This window comes from Juglans regia, chromosome 2 (genome assembly GCF_001411555.2).
Source record: "Juglans regia cultivar Chandler chromosome 2, Walnut 2.0, whole genome shotgun sequence".
NCBI classification, from domain to species: domain Eukaryota; kingdom Viridiplantae; phylum Streptophyta; class Magnoliopsida; order Fagales; family Juglandaceae; genus Juglans; species Juglans regia.
The window spans coordinates 28,872,920-28,889,735 of NC_049902.1; the positions used below are offsets into that span (position 1 = coordinate 28,872,920).

Consider the following 16,816-nt stretch of genomic DNA (forward strand, 5'->3'; position numbering starts at 1 on the left):
AGTGGACTCGTTCTTCTTAATAAAACACAACTTTTATTTGTATTCATATAAGTTTATTGAGAAATTTTTTTTTTTTTGAAAAGTTTAAAATAATTTTGTTGGGTTGATAAAATATTAAAATAAATAGGTTTGAGGAGATACAATAATGAACAATTTTAAGAACATACTGTTTATAAACTTAAATTTAGTCGGATTTGAAATTATTTTTGTCCAAAATTAATTACTTTTTCTCGTATTTTGATAAATTCGTGACGACCCGGATGTGGATGGCCTAATTCAAGTAACTCGAATGATTAAAAAAAAAAAGGAAATATAAAAGAAAATGAAAAAAAAATAAAAATTATTCTTTTGAATTCATTTAAATTTTATCTCGCGTTTGAACTGGTTTGAATTGTAATGGTAACGGTGACAATAATCCTCGGACTACCACACCCACCCACACCGACGCAGCCTGAAGTCGCTCATCCTACCAATCATAGCATCCCCTCCGAAAATCAAGACTCGCGAATCGCACTGGCCCCACTACTCGGATCAATCGCCACCCTTTATTAAACCACGCTCCCACGCTCCTTAATCTCGCGTGGTAGCACCTGAAGACCGATTAGAAAATTTGATTGTTTTTTCTTTTGGTCCCCAGCTTTACATTGGCGTTTCTGCATTACCCTCACCTCTCTCTCTGCTAGGGTTTCGGACTCGCCGCTTCTTCTTCTCCTTCTTCATCCTCCTCCCCTATCGTTTTGATCACTCGCGAGCTCGGTAAGAAATTTATTCAATCTCATACGAAGTGTCGTGTGCTTTGATTACAGTCCGAAATCCCTGATCTGAAAAAGTTTGATCTAGGGTTTATCTGTGTGGTTTTGTGGTGAGTTGGTTTATTCTCGTGATCAGAAGCATTTTTATGTGTTGCACTGCTTTTTTTAATTGAGTGTTGTCGAATTAGTTTTGCTTTCTTCGGTTGGTGAGAAAAGTTTGGGGAAAGTTCAGATTTTGGAAACTTAGATATCTGATTTTTCGGTCTGGGAACCTGGAGAAACAAATCCACACGAAAGCTTGCGGTTTACCTTGTGTGCTTTTTCTTTCTTTTTGGGTACGCTACTGTGCCCTGATGCTTACTCCCAGAGTGATTTACTTGTGGAGAAATTGGGAATGACCATCTAAGACGTGGTTTTCCTTTGTATCATACCGTTTACTTAGTAAACAAACAGAATGTTGGATTTGGGTTCACTTCAATTTTGATCGCGGTGATTTACCGGGTCGGTTTTTTTTTTTGGGGTTCTTATCGCTTGTGACTTGCTGCTGCTGATGGTCACTGAAGGCATGCAAAGAGAGCTGGTTGGTGTACTTTTATTGGAGTAATAACGATCTTTTTATCACGCATATCGAGTAACTTCTTTTCAGTAATTATTGCTGCGATATCGTGGGAACTTTTTGAAGCTGCTTCAAGCTTTGTGGCTCAACACTTAAAAATATAGAAGAGTATGTGAAGTTAAGATAGAAAATATTTGTTTCCTCATTTGCCTCACCAGAAGTTGTGTGTCTATAAATGAAGTTCAAATTAGCTTGTGTTTGTTCCAGCTATATTAGAAATGGAACTGATTCATATATAGAAGTGTTCGGGGGTTACCAATTTTATTGGCATATGGCTGTTGCGACACTGTATGGACGGTGTAATAGGTCTTGTTTTGCGTTTTCTTTGTAGGAAAATGTCTTACTTTCTTCATGTTCTCTGCAAGAGCTTTTTCGTAACTCCAGTTGAGTCTATTAGTGTTCTTGATTTCTTATATTTTAATTCTTTGGCCATGACTGTTTAGTCTTTCTTCTTCTGATCCTTCTTCTTCTTCTTCCTCCTCCACCTCGCATATATTTTAGTTATTTGATTTTGTTTCAAATTAATATTGGTTAATCAGTTAAGGGTTTAGGTTTACTTGACAAGTTACTTTGAATGTGTTTTTTTTGGGTTTAATGTATGGCTGGTATTTGATAACATATAATTATGTCTTATTATGGATTCAATTTGTTGACCCCAGATTCAAATGGCAATGGAGGTCACTCAAATTCTTTTAAATGCACAAGCAGTAGATAGCACTCTGCGCAACCAGGCAGAAGAAAATCTAAAACAATTTCAGGAGCAAAATCTTCCTAGTTTCTTGCTTTCTCTTGCTGGGGAATTATCCAATGATGATAAGCCTGTTGAGAGCCGTAAATTAGCAGGTTTGATCCTCAAGAACGCCTTGGATGCCAAAGAACAGCACAGGAAACATGAGCTTGTGCAGAGATGGTTGTCATTAGACACCTCTTTGAAGTCGCAGATCAAAGCATGCTTGTTAAAGACGCTCTCTTCTCCTGCTCTTGATGCTCGATCAACTGCATCTCAAGTCATTGCAAAGGTTGCAGGCATTGAGTTGCCCCATAAACAATGGCCTGAACTGATTGGAACATTCTTGTCTAATATTCATCAGCTTCCGGCTCATACCAAGCAGGCAACACTGGAAACTCTTGGGTACATTTGTGAAGAAGTTTCCCCAGATGTGGTAGAGCAGGATGAAGTAAACAAGATACTTACTGCTGTAGTTCAGGGTATGAACTCTTCCGAGAGTAACAATGATGTCAGGCTTGCTGCTACTCGAGCTTTGTTCAATGCTCTAGGTTTTGCTCGGGCAAACTTTTCCAATGATATGGAACGTGATTACATCATGAGAGTTGTCTGTGAGTCTACTCTTTCGCCAGAGCTGAAGATTCGACAATCTGCTTTTGAGTGTTTGGTTGCTATATCTTCGACCTACTATGAGAAGTTGGCCCCTTATATTCAAGATATCTTTAACATCACTGCGAAGGCTGTGAAAGAAGATGAGGAGCCAGTCGCTCTTCAAGCCATTGAGTTCTGGAGTTCAGTGTGTGATGAGGAGATAGATATATTAGAGGAATATGGTGGTGAATTTAGTGCAGATTCTGATGTTCCCTGCTTTTACTTTGTTAAGCAGGCTCTCCCTGTTCTTATCCCCTTGTTGTTAGAGACACTACTTAAGCAGGAAGAGGATCAGGATCAAGACGAGGGGGCATGGAATATTGCAATGGCTGGAGGTACTTGCTTGGGCTTAGTTGCACGGACGGTTGGAGATGATGTTGTTCCGCTTGTAATGCCATTCATTGAAGAGAACATAACAAAACCAGATTGGAGGCAAAGGGAGGCTGCTACTTATGCCTTTGGTTCCATTTTGGAAGGACCATCGCCTGACAAACTCATTCCTCTTGTTAACATAGCCTTGAACTTCATGCTTACTGCCCTAATGAAAGATCCAAATAACCATGTGAAGGACACTACTGCTTGGACTCTTGGAAGAATGTTTGAATTTCTGCATGGGTCAGCTTTGGAGACACCCATAATTACCCAGACAAATATTCAACAGATTATTACTGTTCTGCTTCAGAGCATGAAAGATGTACCGAATGTTGCTGAAAAAGCATGTGGTGCTCTCTATTTCTTGGCCCAGGGTTATGAGGATGCGGGGTCTTCATCTTCTCCACTGACTCCCTTCTTCCAGGAAATTGTTCAAGCTCTTCTCACTGCGACTCACCGAGAAGATGCTGGAGAGTCACGCCTCCGCACTGCTGCCTATGAGACTTTGAATGAAGTTGTGAGATGTTCTACTGATGAGACAGCTCCAATGGTACTGCAACTAGTTCCTCTCATTATGATGGAGCTCCACCAGACTCTTGAGGCACAGAAGCTTTCATCTGATGAAAGGGAGAAGCAAAATGAATTGCAAGGCTTGCTCTGTGGTTGTTTGCAGGTCATTATACAGAAGCTGGGGTCAGCGGAGCCAACGAAATATGTCTTCATGCAGTATGCTGACCAGATGATGGCCCTCTTCTTAAGAGTATTTGCTTCTCGAAGTGCCACAGCTCATGAGGAGGCTATGCTTGTCATTGGAGCTCTCGCCTATGCAGCGGGTGCTGACTTTGCAAAATACATGCCTGAATTTTATAGGTATTTGGAAATGGGTCTTCAAAATTTTGAGGACTACCAAGTTTGTGCCATTACAGTTGGTGTAGTCGGGGATATATGCAGGGCGCTGGAGGATAAGATATTGCCGTACTGTGATGGAATAATGACACAGCTCCTCAAGGATTTGTCAAGCAATCAGTTACACCGGTCTGTGAAGCCTCCCATATTTTCATGCTTTGGTGACATTGCTTTGGCAATTGGGGAAAACTTTGAGAAGTACTTGATGTATGCTATGCCCATGCTTCAGAGTGCAGCAGAACTGTCTGCCCATATATCTGGTGCTGATGACGACATGTTAGAGTACACCAACTCTCTGAGAAATGGAATACTGGAGGCATACTCAGGGATCTTCCAGGGATTTAAGGGCTCTTCAAACACGCAGCTATTGATGCCTTATGCACCTCACATTCTACAGTTCTTGGATAGTTTGTATATGGAGAAGGACATGTAAGATATGCTGGACTCTTTACCTCAATTTTCCATTTTATCTTTGTTATCTGTAAATTACAATGGGCAGTTTCTGACCTTGTGTTTTTTCTTTTAGGGATGATGCGGTGTCTAAGACAGCAATTGGGGTTCTCGGAGACCTAGCTGATACTCTGGGTGGTAATGCAGGTCCCTTAATTCAGCAATCTGTGTCAAGCAGAGACTTTCTAAGTGAATGTTTGTCGTCTGATGACCATTTGATTAGAGAATCTGCTGAATGGGCCAAGTTGGCCATCAGTCGAGCCATTTCTATTTGAGGCTACTGCTACTTCATATAATCTACTTGCATGCAGTTGGGTGTGTTGAGTCGGGGTCTGGGTCTGGGATTGCATACATACAATGAGTCAGGACGTCACCATTTTTGGGAGCCAGATGTTTGGGTTGTTCGGGTGTCAGTATTCTCACCCAGCAGCGCGAAGTCACTTTCTGTAATTGTCTTCATTTTAGTTTGTTATGGGAGGAATGTGATACATTAGATCCCATATCACACCCTGCCTCATCAGACGGGCTTAGTTACGGTTGTTCTATTTGTTTGGAGTCTATGGTGCCGGAGTTAGTTGGGAGTTGGGTTGGGGGTACTCTAGCAGCAATGTAAAAGCCTGCATTTTTTTTTTAGTCCTTCGGCCTTTTTTTTTTCTTCCCTCACCAAAATTCGGTGTCTTCAAGTATTGCATTGTTACATGTTAATTTTCATGGAGTTCTTCTGTATCTTTTGCCTGTGCTGTACTCACGCATACTTGGTCATTATGTGGGATTTGTGAGAACAGCATGATATTAGCTTCATATCATGCATTGGTCATATTTCATCATCATTCTATTTAATCTTAGCTGCTGCTTCTTTCTTCTCTGTTTTTTTTTTTTTTTTTTAAAGGAAACATTTTATAGATAAACTAAACGATTACAGGATACAAGTTTCAGTGGGGTGGAAATCCTCTATAATCATTCCAAAATCAATAGATACATCACATAAAAAAGAAAAAAGAGGGACCAATTAATTGGCTTCCATCCATGTCCCACTAGGAGATGCTGCTTTAAGTGGTTTTTGTATAGTTTGATAAAACAAACTATTATTACGACTAAAAGTCTCAGTAAAGGGAGGTGTGTTGCGACTTGTTGATTTGGACTGGTTGGAAGAGATTGTCACATCCATTTTTACTAGATCCTTTGTTCGGGAAAGCGAAAACATAGGATAGTAGCCCCAAACAAAATCGAGTTGCTGCGGAGGACTAACACAAGTTGTGACGACGCATGCAGGTCATGTTGTTAGGGACTTCAGTCAAGTCTCAAAACACTATGATCTCCACGCCTAGGATCTATTTGAAATGGTCGAATGCCCATTTCTCTCTTGCTTGATTTTCGAACAATGGTAGCAAAGATGACAACTTTGGTAATGTGAGGTTATGTGTTTAGGAATTGGTGTATGGAATGATGGAAAGAGTGATGAAGTGTATGGGCTCCAATGGGTGAAAGGGGCGCACAACAATAATGGATTGGAAGACCACAATGAGATAAGGCTTGATTGGATAATTGAAAGATTTTAGGAAGATTTCTTAAAATCTTGGATCTCAATTTGGTAAGTGTATGTTTGGCTATGGGGAATAAGATGGAGCAATTAAGGTTCCCAAAATGTAGGAACACTAATATGAAAAGTGTGATGGGCGGCTAGGCAAATTCAAATAAGGCAAATGATAGTCGAAATTTGAATTTGAATAAAAAAGAAAAGTGTGTTTCGGCTAGGGCAAAATGGATGGAGCAAATGATTTATGAAAAGTGGACAAACAATTGGGTTGGTCGAAAATGTGGTTTGGATGGATTGGAAGAGCAAATGAATGGAGAACACAATGATGAACACTCTATAACAAAGTAAAATACTTATGAACTTGAATGAACAAATGATTCACGAATTGCACAAGAGTTGAATAAACCTCATATATTGATCAAATGGTAAAAACAAAGATAATAACTTGGATTCACGGATTGTACCAAGTTGCAAGAACAAGATAAATGAATTACATCTATTCAATGAATTGCAAAGTGTGATCCTCTCTTTGAGATTTAAGAATTTCACCCAAAAAGCTCAAATACAAAGGCACTGTTTATGATCTCTGAAACAATAATCCTCATTCTAGGGTATTTGCCAAAAGATTTTAAAGCAAGTGAATGATGTCCTATTTATAAACAATACAAATTGAAAACCCCAATAGGTCCCTTGGAAATAAATAGGTCCCTTGGAAATAAATAAATAAAATAAAATAAATAATGATAGTAGCCTAGACAAGCTGGCTGTGGCATGCATGGGCCCATGGTGGGCTAGGATGGTGCATGGTGGTCTTCGGGCTAATCCATGACTAAGTGACACAACATGGCTTGTTGTTGGGCATGGCCTGGTGCCATACAAGGCCTATTGGTGTTGAGTCATGTGTGCGTGTTGCATGGCCCAGGCAGGTGGCCTGAGCGTTGGCTTTGCATGGCCCAAGCTGGTGGCTTGGGTGTTGAGGCTGCAAGACATATGCTGGAGCCATGCGTTGGATGGCATGCCTAATGGTATGACTGGCTTTGCCTGCAAGGTACATGCCCACTAGGCATGGGTTGGAGCCTTGCGCTAGATGGCATGCCTGTGAGGGCATGCCACTAACCTCGCTAGTGTGCGGCAGGTGGGCTGGGGCGTGCTGCTGAGTGGCAGCCTGGGCGCTGACAAGGGCGCACGCGTAGGGCCACGAGACAGATAGGAAGGCGTAGGGGCATGCGCATTGCAACGCGCATGGGCGTGCAACGCAATGGTGCTCGCATTGCCTTGCGCGACGTAGTGTTGCGCGCTTGGGCATGCGCATAGGCGTGTGCATGCCAAGGTCACTAACCTCGTTGACCTGCATGTAGGGGTGTAACCGGTCCGGTCCGGTCCGATTTTGGATAAAATCTAGGATCGAACCGGTATGTACCGGTTTTATATTTTTCAAAACCGATTACGCACCGGTTACCTTCCTAAACCGGTACTTTCGGTTTCCGGTCCGGTCCGATTTTTCGATTTGTTTAAAATGTAAGTTTCACAATTTGTCATTAAAAATTTGTTTATAAAAAAAAATTTTTGATTTAAAAAAAATTGTTTTATACTTTTATTAATATATTAAACTATATAATAGTATTAATATTAGAATATTGGTATACTTATAAGTTATATATTAGTATTTGTTATAAACTTTTAGTGATTTAGTATTAACATTTTATGTAATAATTTATAAATTATAATAAAAAATTATTTCATATATGAATATATATATTATATATAAAATTTCACATTAAAATTTATAGTTATACATTATTTATAAAACTTATATATATATATATTAATATTTAATATATAAAAAATATTTTATATAAAACTTATATATAAAAATATTATTTTTTATTTTTTTTAATCAATCGATCCGGTCCGGTTTGGTCCGGGCCAAAAAATTCCGGAACTGGAACCGACTGGTTTTTACATTTTAAAAATCGGTTCCGGACCGGACTGGTTTTTACATTTTAAAAATCGGTTCCGGACCGGACTGGTTTAAAACCGGTCCGGTTTGGTCCGGATCGATTTTTCGGTTTGAGTTTACACCCCTACCCACATGCTGGGCGTCCCGTGCATGTCAATGCGCGGGCTAATACATGGATGTATGCTGGACGCCCCGTGCTTGTCATTAAGAGTGAAACAAAGGGTCAGATCTGGAGGGTACAAAGCCTCTTATGTCAGGGAGGCCACGCGTGTCATCAGGAGCAGCTCCAGGATGTGGTGGCACGTGGTTGTTGCACACGGCATAAGTCACTCGTGCAACAAACGCGCAAAGTAAAAGAGCGGAATCCTTCTACGAACTTGAAGATCGGTGATTGAAGATGCAAAAAAGGTGGCGCGTGTTGGTCGGAGAATATCGAAAGGCAGAAGATCAACTTGTTTGGATGTTGTGGAGAAAAAGCAGAAAATAGAAAAAATTGACAAAACGTGAAATGGAAGAAAGCTGCTACGGCTGGCTATGGCACTCCAGCCCCCCTTCTTCCAGTGAACGGGCTGGAATTACAGAGAACGACTGAGAGGATTTGTCACCTAGAGTAGAAAGAGAGGGTATTTGTCGCTTGGGGTAGTCTTTTTCGAAAAAAAAAATTTTCTTCTTTATTTTTTGTTCAATAGCATGAGATTATGTCTCCCTTTTCTGGCCTATTATGATGCAATAGTCTACAATAATAGCAGGTTTTAAATGTGAGATGAGAATTTTATATTTTGTTTGAAAGTTTAAAATATTATATTTTAATATAATTATTATTTTAAAATTTAAAAAAATTAAATTAAAATTTGAAAAAATTAAATTATTTATTATATTTTATCTAAAAATTTAAAAATTATATAAAAATAAAATATAAATTTTACGTCTTGTCTTAGGTTGTGTTTGGATGTTGAAGTGAGTTGAGTTGAGATGATAAAATATTATTAGAATATTATTTTTTAATATTATTATTATTTTGAGATTTGAAAAAGTTAAATTGTTTATTATATTTTGTATTAAAATTTAAAAAAATTGTAATGATGAGTTGAAATGAGTTAAGAAGAATTCATCAACCAAACGAAACCTTAATCTTTACTTGGAGTGTTTATTAGATCCCTCGTTTCCTACTCTATTTTTTTTTAATTATTATATTTCTTGTAGCCATGGAAGCGTTGTGACAGAGATATTTCCTCATTGATTAGGCAGGTACATAAGAAGCGATATCCACGCGCCCATTGGCACCCCTATTTTGTGTGCGTGGGAGAAGGCTTTGATGAAGCGGCTCAGCTTCGAATGGACAGGCCATTCCTTTGGTTTGGTCGACGTGTGTGTAGTACCTGTCAAACGTATTCCTCAGTTCCTGTGCCCATCATGCCCTGTCCCATCTTTCTGTTCCATTGCTTGACCCTTTCGTTCACATCATCCAAAATCATTTCATTTTAACAATCCAAATCCCACGTATTATTTAAGATACAAATCATATATATTCTTATTTTTTATATTTTTCCTTTATATTTTTTTATATTTTATATATTTTTATATAAAAATAATGAGTAAAATGACTTGATTTGATTTGGTTCTTAAACTGATCTCAATTTATTATTATTTTTTAATTTTAATATAAAATATAATAAATAATTTAATTTTTTCAAATCTTGAAATAATAATAATATTTAAAAATAATATTATAACAATATTTTATCATCTCAACTTAACTCAACTCAACTCAATTCAACATCCAAACACAGTCTTATTATTTATATTGGCTTTATTTGGTTGTTGAATTCAATTCATCTCAATCTAATTATTAATGAGATTTATTATTTTTTTAACTTTTTTATAAAATTGTTAAACATACCTCAATCTATTTTATACATTTAAATATATTTCAATCTATTTATATTTAAATACATCTCAATGAGATTTATAAAATTTTATTATTTATAAATCGATTCATATCATTTAAAATTATTTCAGTATTCAAATGCAGCCTAAAAGATAGAGACATGAAATATAATTAACATAACAAAACCTTAACATGACATTATAATCATATGTATTAGATATTGAATTTGTCAATGTTTCCTATAGTTTTTAATTAAGCATTTAATTATTTGAAGTCGTGGGATTGATCAAACTAATCATTCTATCGAAACTGCATCTTAAAAAGTAGGAAATGCTAATATTGTAAGCGATTTAAATATGAGAAATAAGAAAATATGAAAAATGATTTTTATAAATTTTAAAAAGATAAATTTTGCACGCAATTTTTTTGTAAAAGAAGTGGATTTTATTTTTAAAAAATTTATTATTTTTTAGTGATGTTTACCTTTTAATAAAGTTCAGGACTTGTACTATTCTGCCGTCCAAAAGTTAACGCAGGGTTTGACCGCTAGTTGATTTTTTTTTTTGTTTTTTCAAATGTTAAGAAAAAATACATTAAATTGTAATTTTTTCAAATATTTAAAAACAAAAAACACACTATTGTACTGGTTAATAATTTTGTTAGTCATGTATCAAATTCTCAGTCACAATCAGCTTATACAGCTCTTGTCTACTCTCAAAATCACAATCAAATGAATTTTTCTGATTAAATTTGAAAAAAATTATAGAAAATAAAAATCCAAGATCGATTAAAATATTTCCTTCGGAAAGTAATGCATCAGATTCTCCCCACAAAGACAAATCTTAAAAGATTAATTTCAATTGAGGAAAATTAAGATCTCTATCCATCGTGTAAAATTGAGGAATAAAACTTGTCCTACTTATTTTTTAACTACCATTTTTCAAGAATACTATGGAGACGAGTTAGATGGCCAATAAACATATCATTTTTTACAAATCTTCCCATTCATAATTGTGCCTCTGTCATCCTTAATCCCACAAGTTAGGAATAATCCATGAAGACAACCATTCCTTTCAAATCTTTGCTATCCTTGCCATGGATAACATTTGTTTCCTCAGGAATCAAATCACTCATGGTGTCCCTTCATTAACTGGTTTGTAACAAAGGTCATACAAAAATTCAAAGAATACCTCACAACATGGAGTACAAAATCTACCTAGCAGGAACCTGAGTGGCAACCCCCACTAGCAGGAGTTTTCTCACTCTCATTCGATGTAGCTGTCAGACAAAATAGAAGTTTCATAGCTATATTATACAGATCTGACAAGGGCACTCTAGTGTTTGCACAAGCAGAATTCATCCACAATACAAATCCAAATGTTGGGGATTTGGCTCAAGCAAGAGTAGCCATTAACAATATGCAAGCAACAGACTAGGCAATGTAGACAACCACTAGAGACATTCAACACTTGCTTAGCAACTTCGATCAGTGGACTGCAAAAAAAATTGATCGATTACAAAATTGATGTGTGCAAAACTTGGCACAATGGACAGTTTCTAACTTTCTAACCAAGTGTATGGAAGCATACCCCTAAATTGGATTCCTAAATGTGTTTTTGATTTTCATGGTGGTAAAAATCTCCCTATTAATGTATAATTAAACTGCTACAAACTCCCAAGTTATGTTTTATGCTAATGAAACTTGCATTAAAAAAAAAAAAAGGAATAATTTTGTGAGTCGGTGTAATTATTTGGACATACAACCTTTCATTATTTTTAATCAATTAATTACTATTAATCTCTATTTAGTATTTTTATTTTTATTTTTATAATGAGTGAACTATATATGTCATTTTTAATTAATTTTGAGAACAGTAAACTTACAAATTGATATAATTTTATGAAATCTATTAAATTTATTTTAAAATAAAAATGACTTCATAATCTAATATATTACATCAAGTCATATCAATTTGTAAGTTTATTTTTATATAATATTTTTGTATAAAAGTATTTTTTATTAATTTTTATCTAAATATATTTTATAATTCCAACAAATATAAATTCACTATTTAGGATTTAAGGAAAAAAAAATATAGAGAATCTGCCAATCTGGATAGTGGAGACCACTAACCTCTTCGGAAAGTAACCTTAATTCGTATCTCACTCTCAAACACAGCTCTGCAAATAGCTACATAGGCCGTGAGATTCCTTCAATGGCGATCGCATCTCCCTCTACGCCAAGTTTCTCGGCCTCCTTCTGCTGCGCTCGTTCTAAATCCCCTCCTTTTTCTCGCTTCTCCTCCGTTTCCTTTGCTCACCGGGTGGTCCAACCCCACCCGCTAGCTCCTCGACTTGCCGTCTCTTCCCGGCTCAACTCGTCCAAGCCCTCCGGTCCCGGAGGCTCCGTTTCTCCTGACAACGGGGACCTCCACCAGTATGAGCTCTACCACAAGTTTTCCCCGCAGCTAAGGAGGCGAGGACCGCCAGTGTTCGTCACGCTCCCCGTGGACACGGTTGGCCCCGCCGGGAAGTTACGAAGGCCCAAGGCCATGTCGCAGTCTTTTCGGGCGCTCGTGGCGGCCGGAGTTGAGGGCGTGGTCATGGAGGTATGGTGGGGCCTGGTGGAAAGGGAAGAACCTAGGGTTTACGATTGGCAAGGGTACTTAGAGCTCGTGGCGCTCGCTAGGCGGTCCGGTCTGAAGGTTCGGGCCGTCATGGCTTTTCATGTGTGCGGTACTGGCCCCGGCGATCCTTACTGGTCGGTCCCATTTCATTTTTGGTTGATTTTTATGCTTATATTTTAATTTATAGTCTTTTCCATTTTTCAATCTGTGGCTTAATTTATTGCTGTTGAAGATAGTGATATTCTTTGTACGGATTAGGTTACGAAATTTTTGGCGGAATAGGATTTTAAATTTTCGCTGTATCGAGTTCTTAAATTCTAACCAGTTTTCAGTTAAATGATTCAAAATTTGCGGCCTCATTCGCATTACTTAGTGTGATATTAATGAATTAAAGACTCTTAAGCTTAAACCGATCACGGAGTTTACTTCAGATGTTGCTTCGAATAATAGACCTTGGCAGTCTACTTTAAAGCCGCAAGACAGAATGGCTTTGAAGCTTCAGGTCTCGTTTAGCTAGTTAGATTGCTTCCTCTGAAATGAATTCAGCGCCAGATTTTTTCTTATCCCCATACTGGCTTAGGGTTATGTGTATATACATACATATATATATATATATCTAGTCGTGCTACACAGAAGCCCCACGCTCTGCACATCACTTAAAAACACATAATTTTACTTTTTTATCCTTATATTTCATATATGAGGAGTGTGGGTCTTATGTTTAGAATTTTTCATATATATATACATGTCATTCCAATTTGCTTGGAGATCAGGTTGCAAATTGAAGTATGCTTTTCATATTCTAAGAACCTTGTACCGTTTGATCTTCTCCCTGTCCTTGTTGATGGCTGTAATGCAAGGAATGACTATATTGATATTGCCGTTATTTAAAACTGTAATAGCTAGAATGATGCCTTGAGATGTTAATGTATCAAATAGTGCAGGTAAGGAATACGGGGCACTGATTGCTTTGCATAACTGGAGAGTTGAGCCATTTTATGAATTTAGTAACCTAAAATGTGTTGCGTAGTGGTCAAGACAGGTGGTGCAATGCCATATCTTCTCAAAGTTCGTCATAAAACTCGAAGTTGTATTTTGCCACTTGTTATGGGCATTGCATCATTTGGAACTTGTTTGGTTGATCTCATTTGGTAATTGGTCAGTTTCTGCATGTTCAGAATTTCATGCTCGAATTTATGCATTTTTTTTTTTCTCTTTTTGAGATAATTTATGTCATCAGTCTATCATTCTGAGAGGAGGTCTTCAAGTCCTTGTTGCACGAGCTATAGATATTTCGTTTCATGGTAGGTGTCAATATGATGATTCCTTGTTAGTCATTTTCCTGTTTTGTATTTTTTTCGTGGCTCTTATATGGTGTTTGGTTGATATGATTTAAATTTTTGGCGGCGTCATTCTTGATCTATTTCTTCAAATGCTGTTATCTATGGCCACTAACTCTGAAACATGTCCTTATATTAAAGGATTCCCCTTCCTCTATGGGTACTTGAAGAGATTGACAAAGATCCCGATTTAGCATATTCTGACAGATTTGGAAGAAGAAACATGGAATATATATCCCTTGGTTGTGACATTCTTCCTGTTTTACGGGGCCGATCACCAATTCAGGCATATACAGATTTTATGAGGAACTTCAGAGAAACATTTAGACCATTTCTTGGGGTTATCATAACTGTAAGATGTTACCATGAAAGCTTGACATAGTCGTATAGGTCCCTTGAAACCAAAAAGGTGCTCAATATACTGACTATTCACTTGGCAGGGAATTCAAGTTGGGCTGGGTCCTGCTGGTGAACTAAGATACCCTTCATGCCCTTCCCAGAAGCTACAATGGGCTTGGCGCTCACGTGAACTTGGAGAATTTCAGTGCTATGATAAGGTATCCAGAAAGTTCAGCTTTAATTACAAGCTTGTTCTTGAAACCTCTAGCTGTAACTTTACCTATTAAAAAAATCTCTTGCTGTAACTGGGAGAAGATTGGACACCCAGATTGTATGTTTAAGATTATATCATCAACTGTCGTATTGATTTGATTCGTTTATTTTTTTTTCCCAAATTGCTCTTGTCAGTATATGCTTGCATCTCTGAATGCTTGTGCACGAAAGATTGGGATGCGTGAATGGGGAAATGGGGGCCCCATAGGTGCAGGCAACCTAATGCAGAATCCTGAACACACTGAGTTTTTCAGAAGTGGTGATGGATCTTGGAACACGCCATATGGTAATTTTTTTCTTGAATGGTACTCAGGATTGCTGCTGCTGCATGGAGAGAGGATATGTAGAGAAGCTGAAACTATTTTCAGGGGTACTCAAGTTAATACATCAGCAAAAGTGGCTGGGATCCACTGGCATTATGGCACCCAATCCCATCCATCAGAGTTAACAGCTGGCTATTACAATACTTTAAACAGAGATGGATATCTACTAATCGCTCGCATGTTTGGTAGGTATGGATTTTCTATGTGTTGCACATGTTTTGAAATGCGAGATACAGAAGAAAAACAGATGAACCCAGACAGCAGCCCAGAAGGTTTTCTTAGACAGCTTCTCTTGGCAGCTAGGGTATGTGATATACCCCTAGAAGGTGAGAACTCTGCAGCTGGTTTGGATGATGATTCGTTTCAACAGGTGCTAAAGATGTCAAAGTTGTATTCGAATGGTCTAGAAAAGCCCTCCTTCTCATTTAACTTCATGAGGATGGACAAAAACATGTTCGAATATCAGAACTGGGTTCGTTTTACTCGTTTTGTGAGACAAATGTCTGATGCCAATATTTTTGGATCCAAGCTAGGTTCAGGAGGTGATATTAACCTGTCTTCCATGTTGGATGCTACGAAAGATGGACTGACTTTTGCATATTCTTAAACAAGATTCATCTCTTTGCACCATCAAGGCGAAAGAAGAAAAATACTTCTACCACATTTGATGTTAATAACCTATACATAATTTGATGAGCCTTGATCCAGTGGTGTGAAATGTGTAGTGATGCCTTATTTTTCAAATTATTTTTTTCCTAGTTTTTTTTTCCCCTGAAAGAGCTATTTTAGTGTATCATGATACATTATTGCCTTTCCATATTTTTTAAAATGGTGGGCTTATTGTGAACTTATGCTTCTTTGTACTTGACTGTGGCATGAAGATGGTGACTTTTGTTGCTCTCAATAATGTCATGCTTTCACCACTTAAAACAAATGTTGCTAGTAAGGGAAAGCACTTATAGAATGGAATTTTGTGTATCTCCATTGTATTCTATTCTTTTTGAGCTCATTTCATTTGGAAAGTCATGGGGGAGCCGATCAAAGAATGATCCACTTCCCACCTAATTAGTTGAACTACACTAACAACTCAGAAATTGCAATGAGAATATATACATTCAACAGCAGGCAAGAAAGTGGGTTATCCCCCATTGTGTGTGATGGTTTCCTGCTCCATGAATTTTAATAGTAGCATATATATATATAGGTGCTAATTGTTTGGTGTTTTAATTATTATAGTTATCTGATATATTATCATGACTCTGCTTCCTTGTAACATGACCCACACCAGTAGGCAATTCATCCTTATAATCCAGCTCCACCAATTCCTGCTGGTCTTTTGAGAGCCAAAACCTATCTGTAGGCCCTGATAGAAATGATACTGCTTTGGTTTTTAGGAGCCATAAATCCTTTTGGATTAGATACATATATTGTACTCATTTCTTTTTGTCCATACTATAGATGTAGAAGGAGCTGTCATAAATTATTAATACATAGAGAGAAAAAAGGCATGCTGATCTTATTAGCTTAATCAATTTGTGTGTTGTGTGTTCATATTCAGCTATGAATATGAATATGAATAGAAGTGGCCCGTTTTGTGTGACCTAACCCTTTGAAGGGTGGCAATCCCTTCAAAGTGCGGCACTAATAAAAAATAGGTCTTACAATTTTTCAGTTTATTTATTGAGTAATACTATAGAGAAGTCATTATAGCAGTATACACTTTGCACTTACTGCGTGACTGCTTCTAGTTGATTGTTCTCAATATTCACTTGGGGAGATGTGTGGTCTAGATGATGCCACATCATGTGTGCAAAATGAATGTTCTTAATAGTGATTTTTATCTATATTTATTCTTATTTATTTATTTATATCTCTTTCCTCTATCATAAATTACTCCTAATAGTTAGAAATTAGAGCAATAATTGAAGGTGGGGGATATTGAAACTTGGGTCGTGCCATGGCTTATGTCATCATCGATAAGGATTAGGTTGACAAGATTGCGAGTAGAAGCCAAAGCAGAAGATGAAAAGATTGGGCCATGCAAAGGCACTGGAG

The 16,816-nt window shown here is 37.4% G+C and overlaps 2 protein-coding genes across 2 annotated transcripts; both read left to right on the forward strand.

Moving 5' to 3' along the window:
• The first annotated feature begins 649 nt into the window (after window positions 1–649).
• Window positions 650–5,319, forward strand: LOC109002072 (importin subunit beta-1-like). The gene is made up of 3 exons (XM_018979659.2): window positions 650–756; window positions 2,028–4,453; window positions 4,551–5,319. Exons 2-3 carry the CDS (start codon window positions 2,034–2,036, stop codon window positions 4,747–4,749), a joined length of 2,619 nt encoding a protein of 872 aa, XP_018835204.1. The 5' UTR covers window positions 650–756; window positions 2,028–2,033; the 3' UTR covers window positions 4,750–5,319.
• A 6,635-nt stretch (window positions 5,320–11,954) lies between these two features.
• Window positions 11,955–15,734, forward strand: LOC109002073 (beta-amylase 3, chloroplastic-like). Its single transcript, XM_018979660.2, has 4 exons — window positions 11,955–12,620; window positions 13,968–14,178; window positions 14,267–14,383; window positions 14,574–15,734. Exons 1-4 carry the CDS (start codon window positions 12,076–12,078, stop codon window positions 15,366–15,368), a joined length of 1,668 nt encoding a protein of 555 aa, XP_018835205.1. The 5' UTR covers window positions 11,955–12,075; the 3' UTR covers window positions 15,369–15,734.
• Window positions 15,735–16,816: the final 1,082 nt, after the last annotated feature.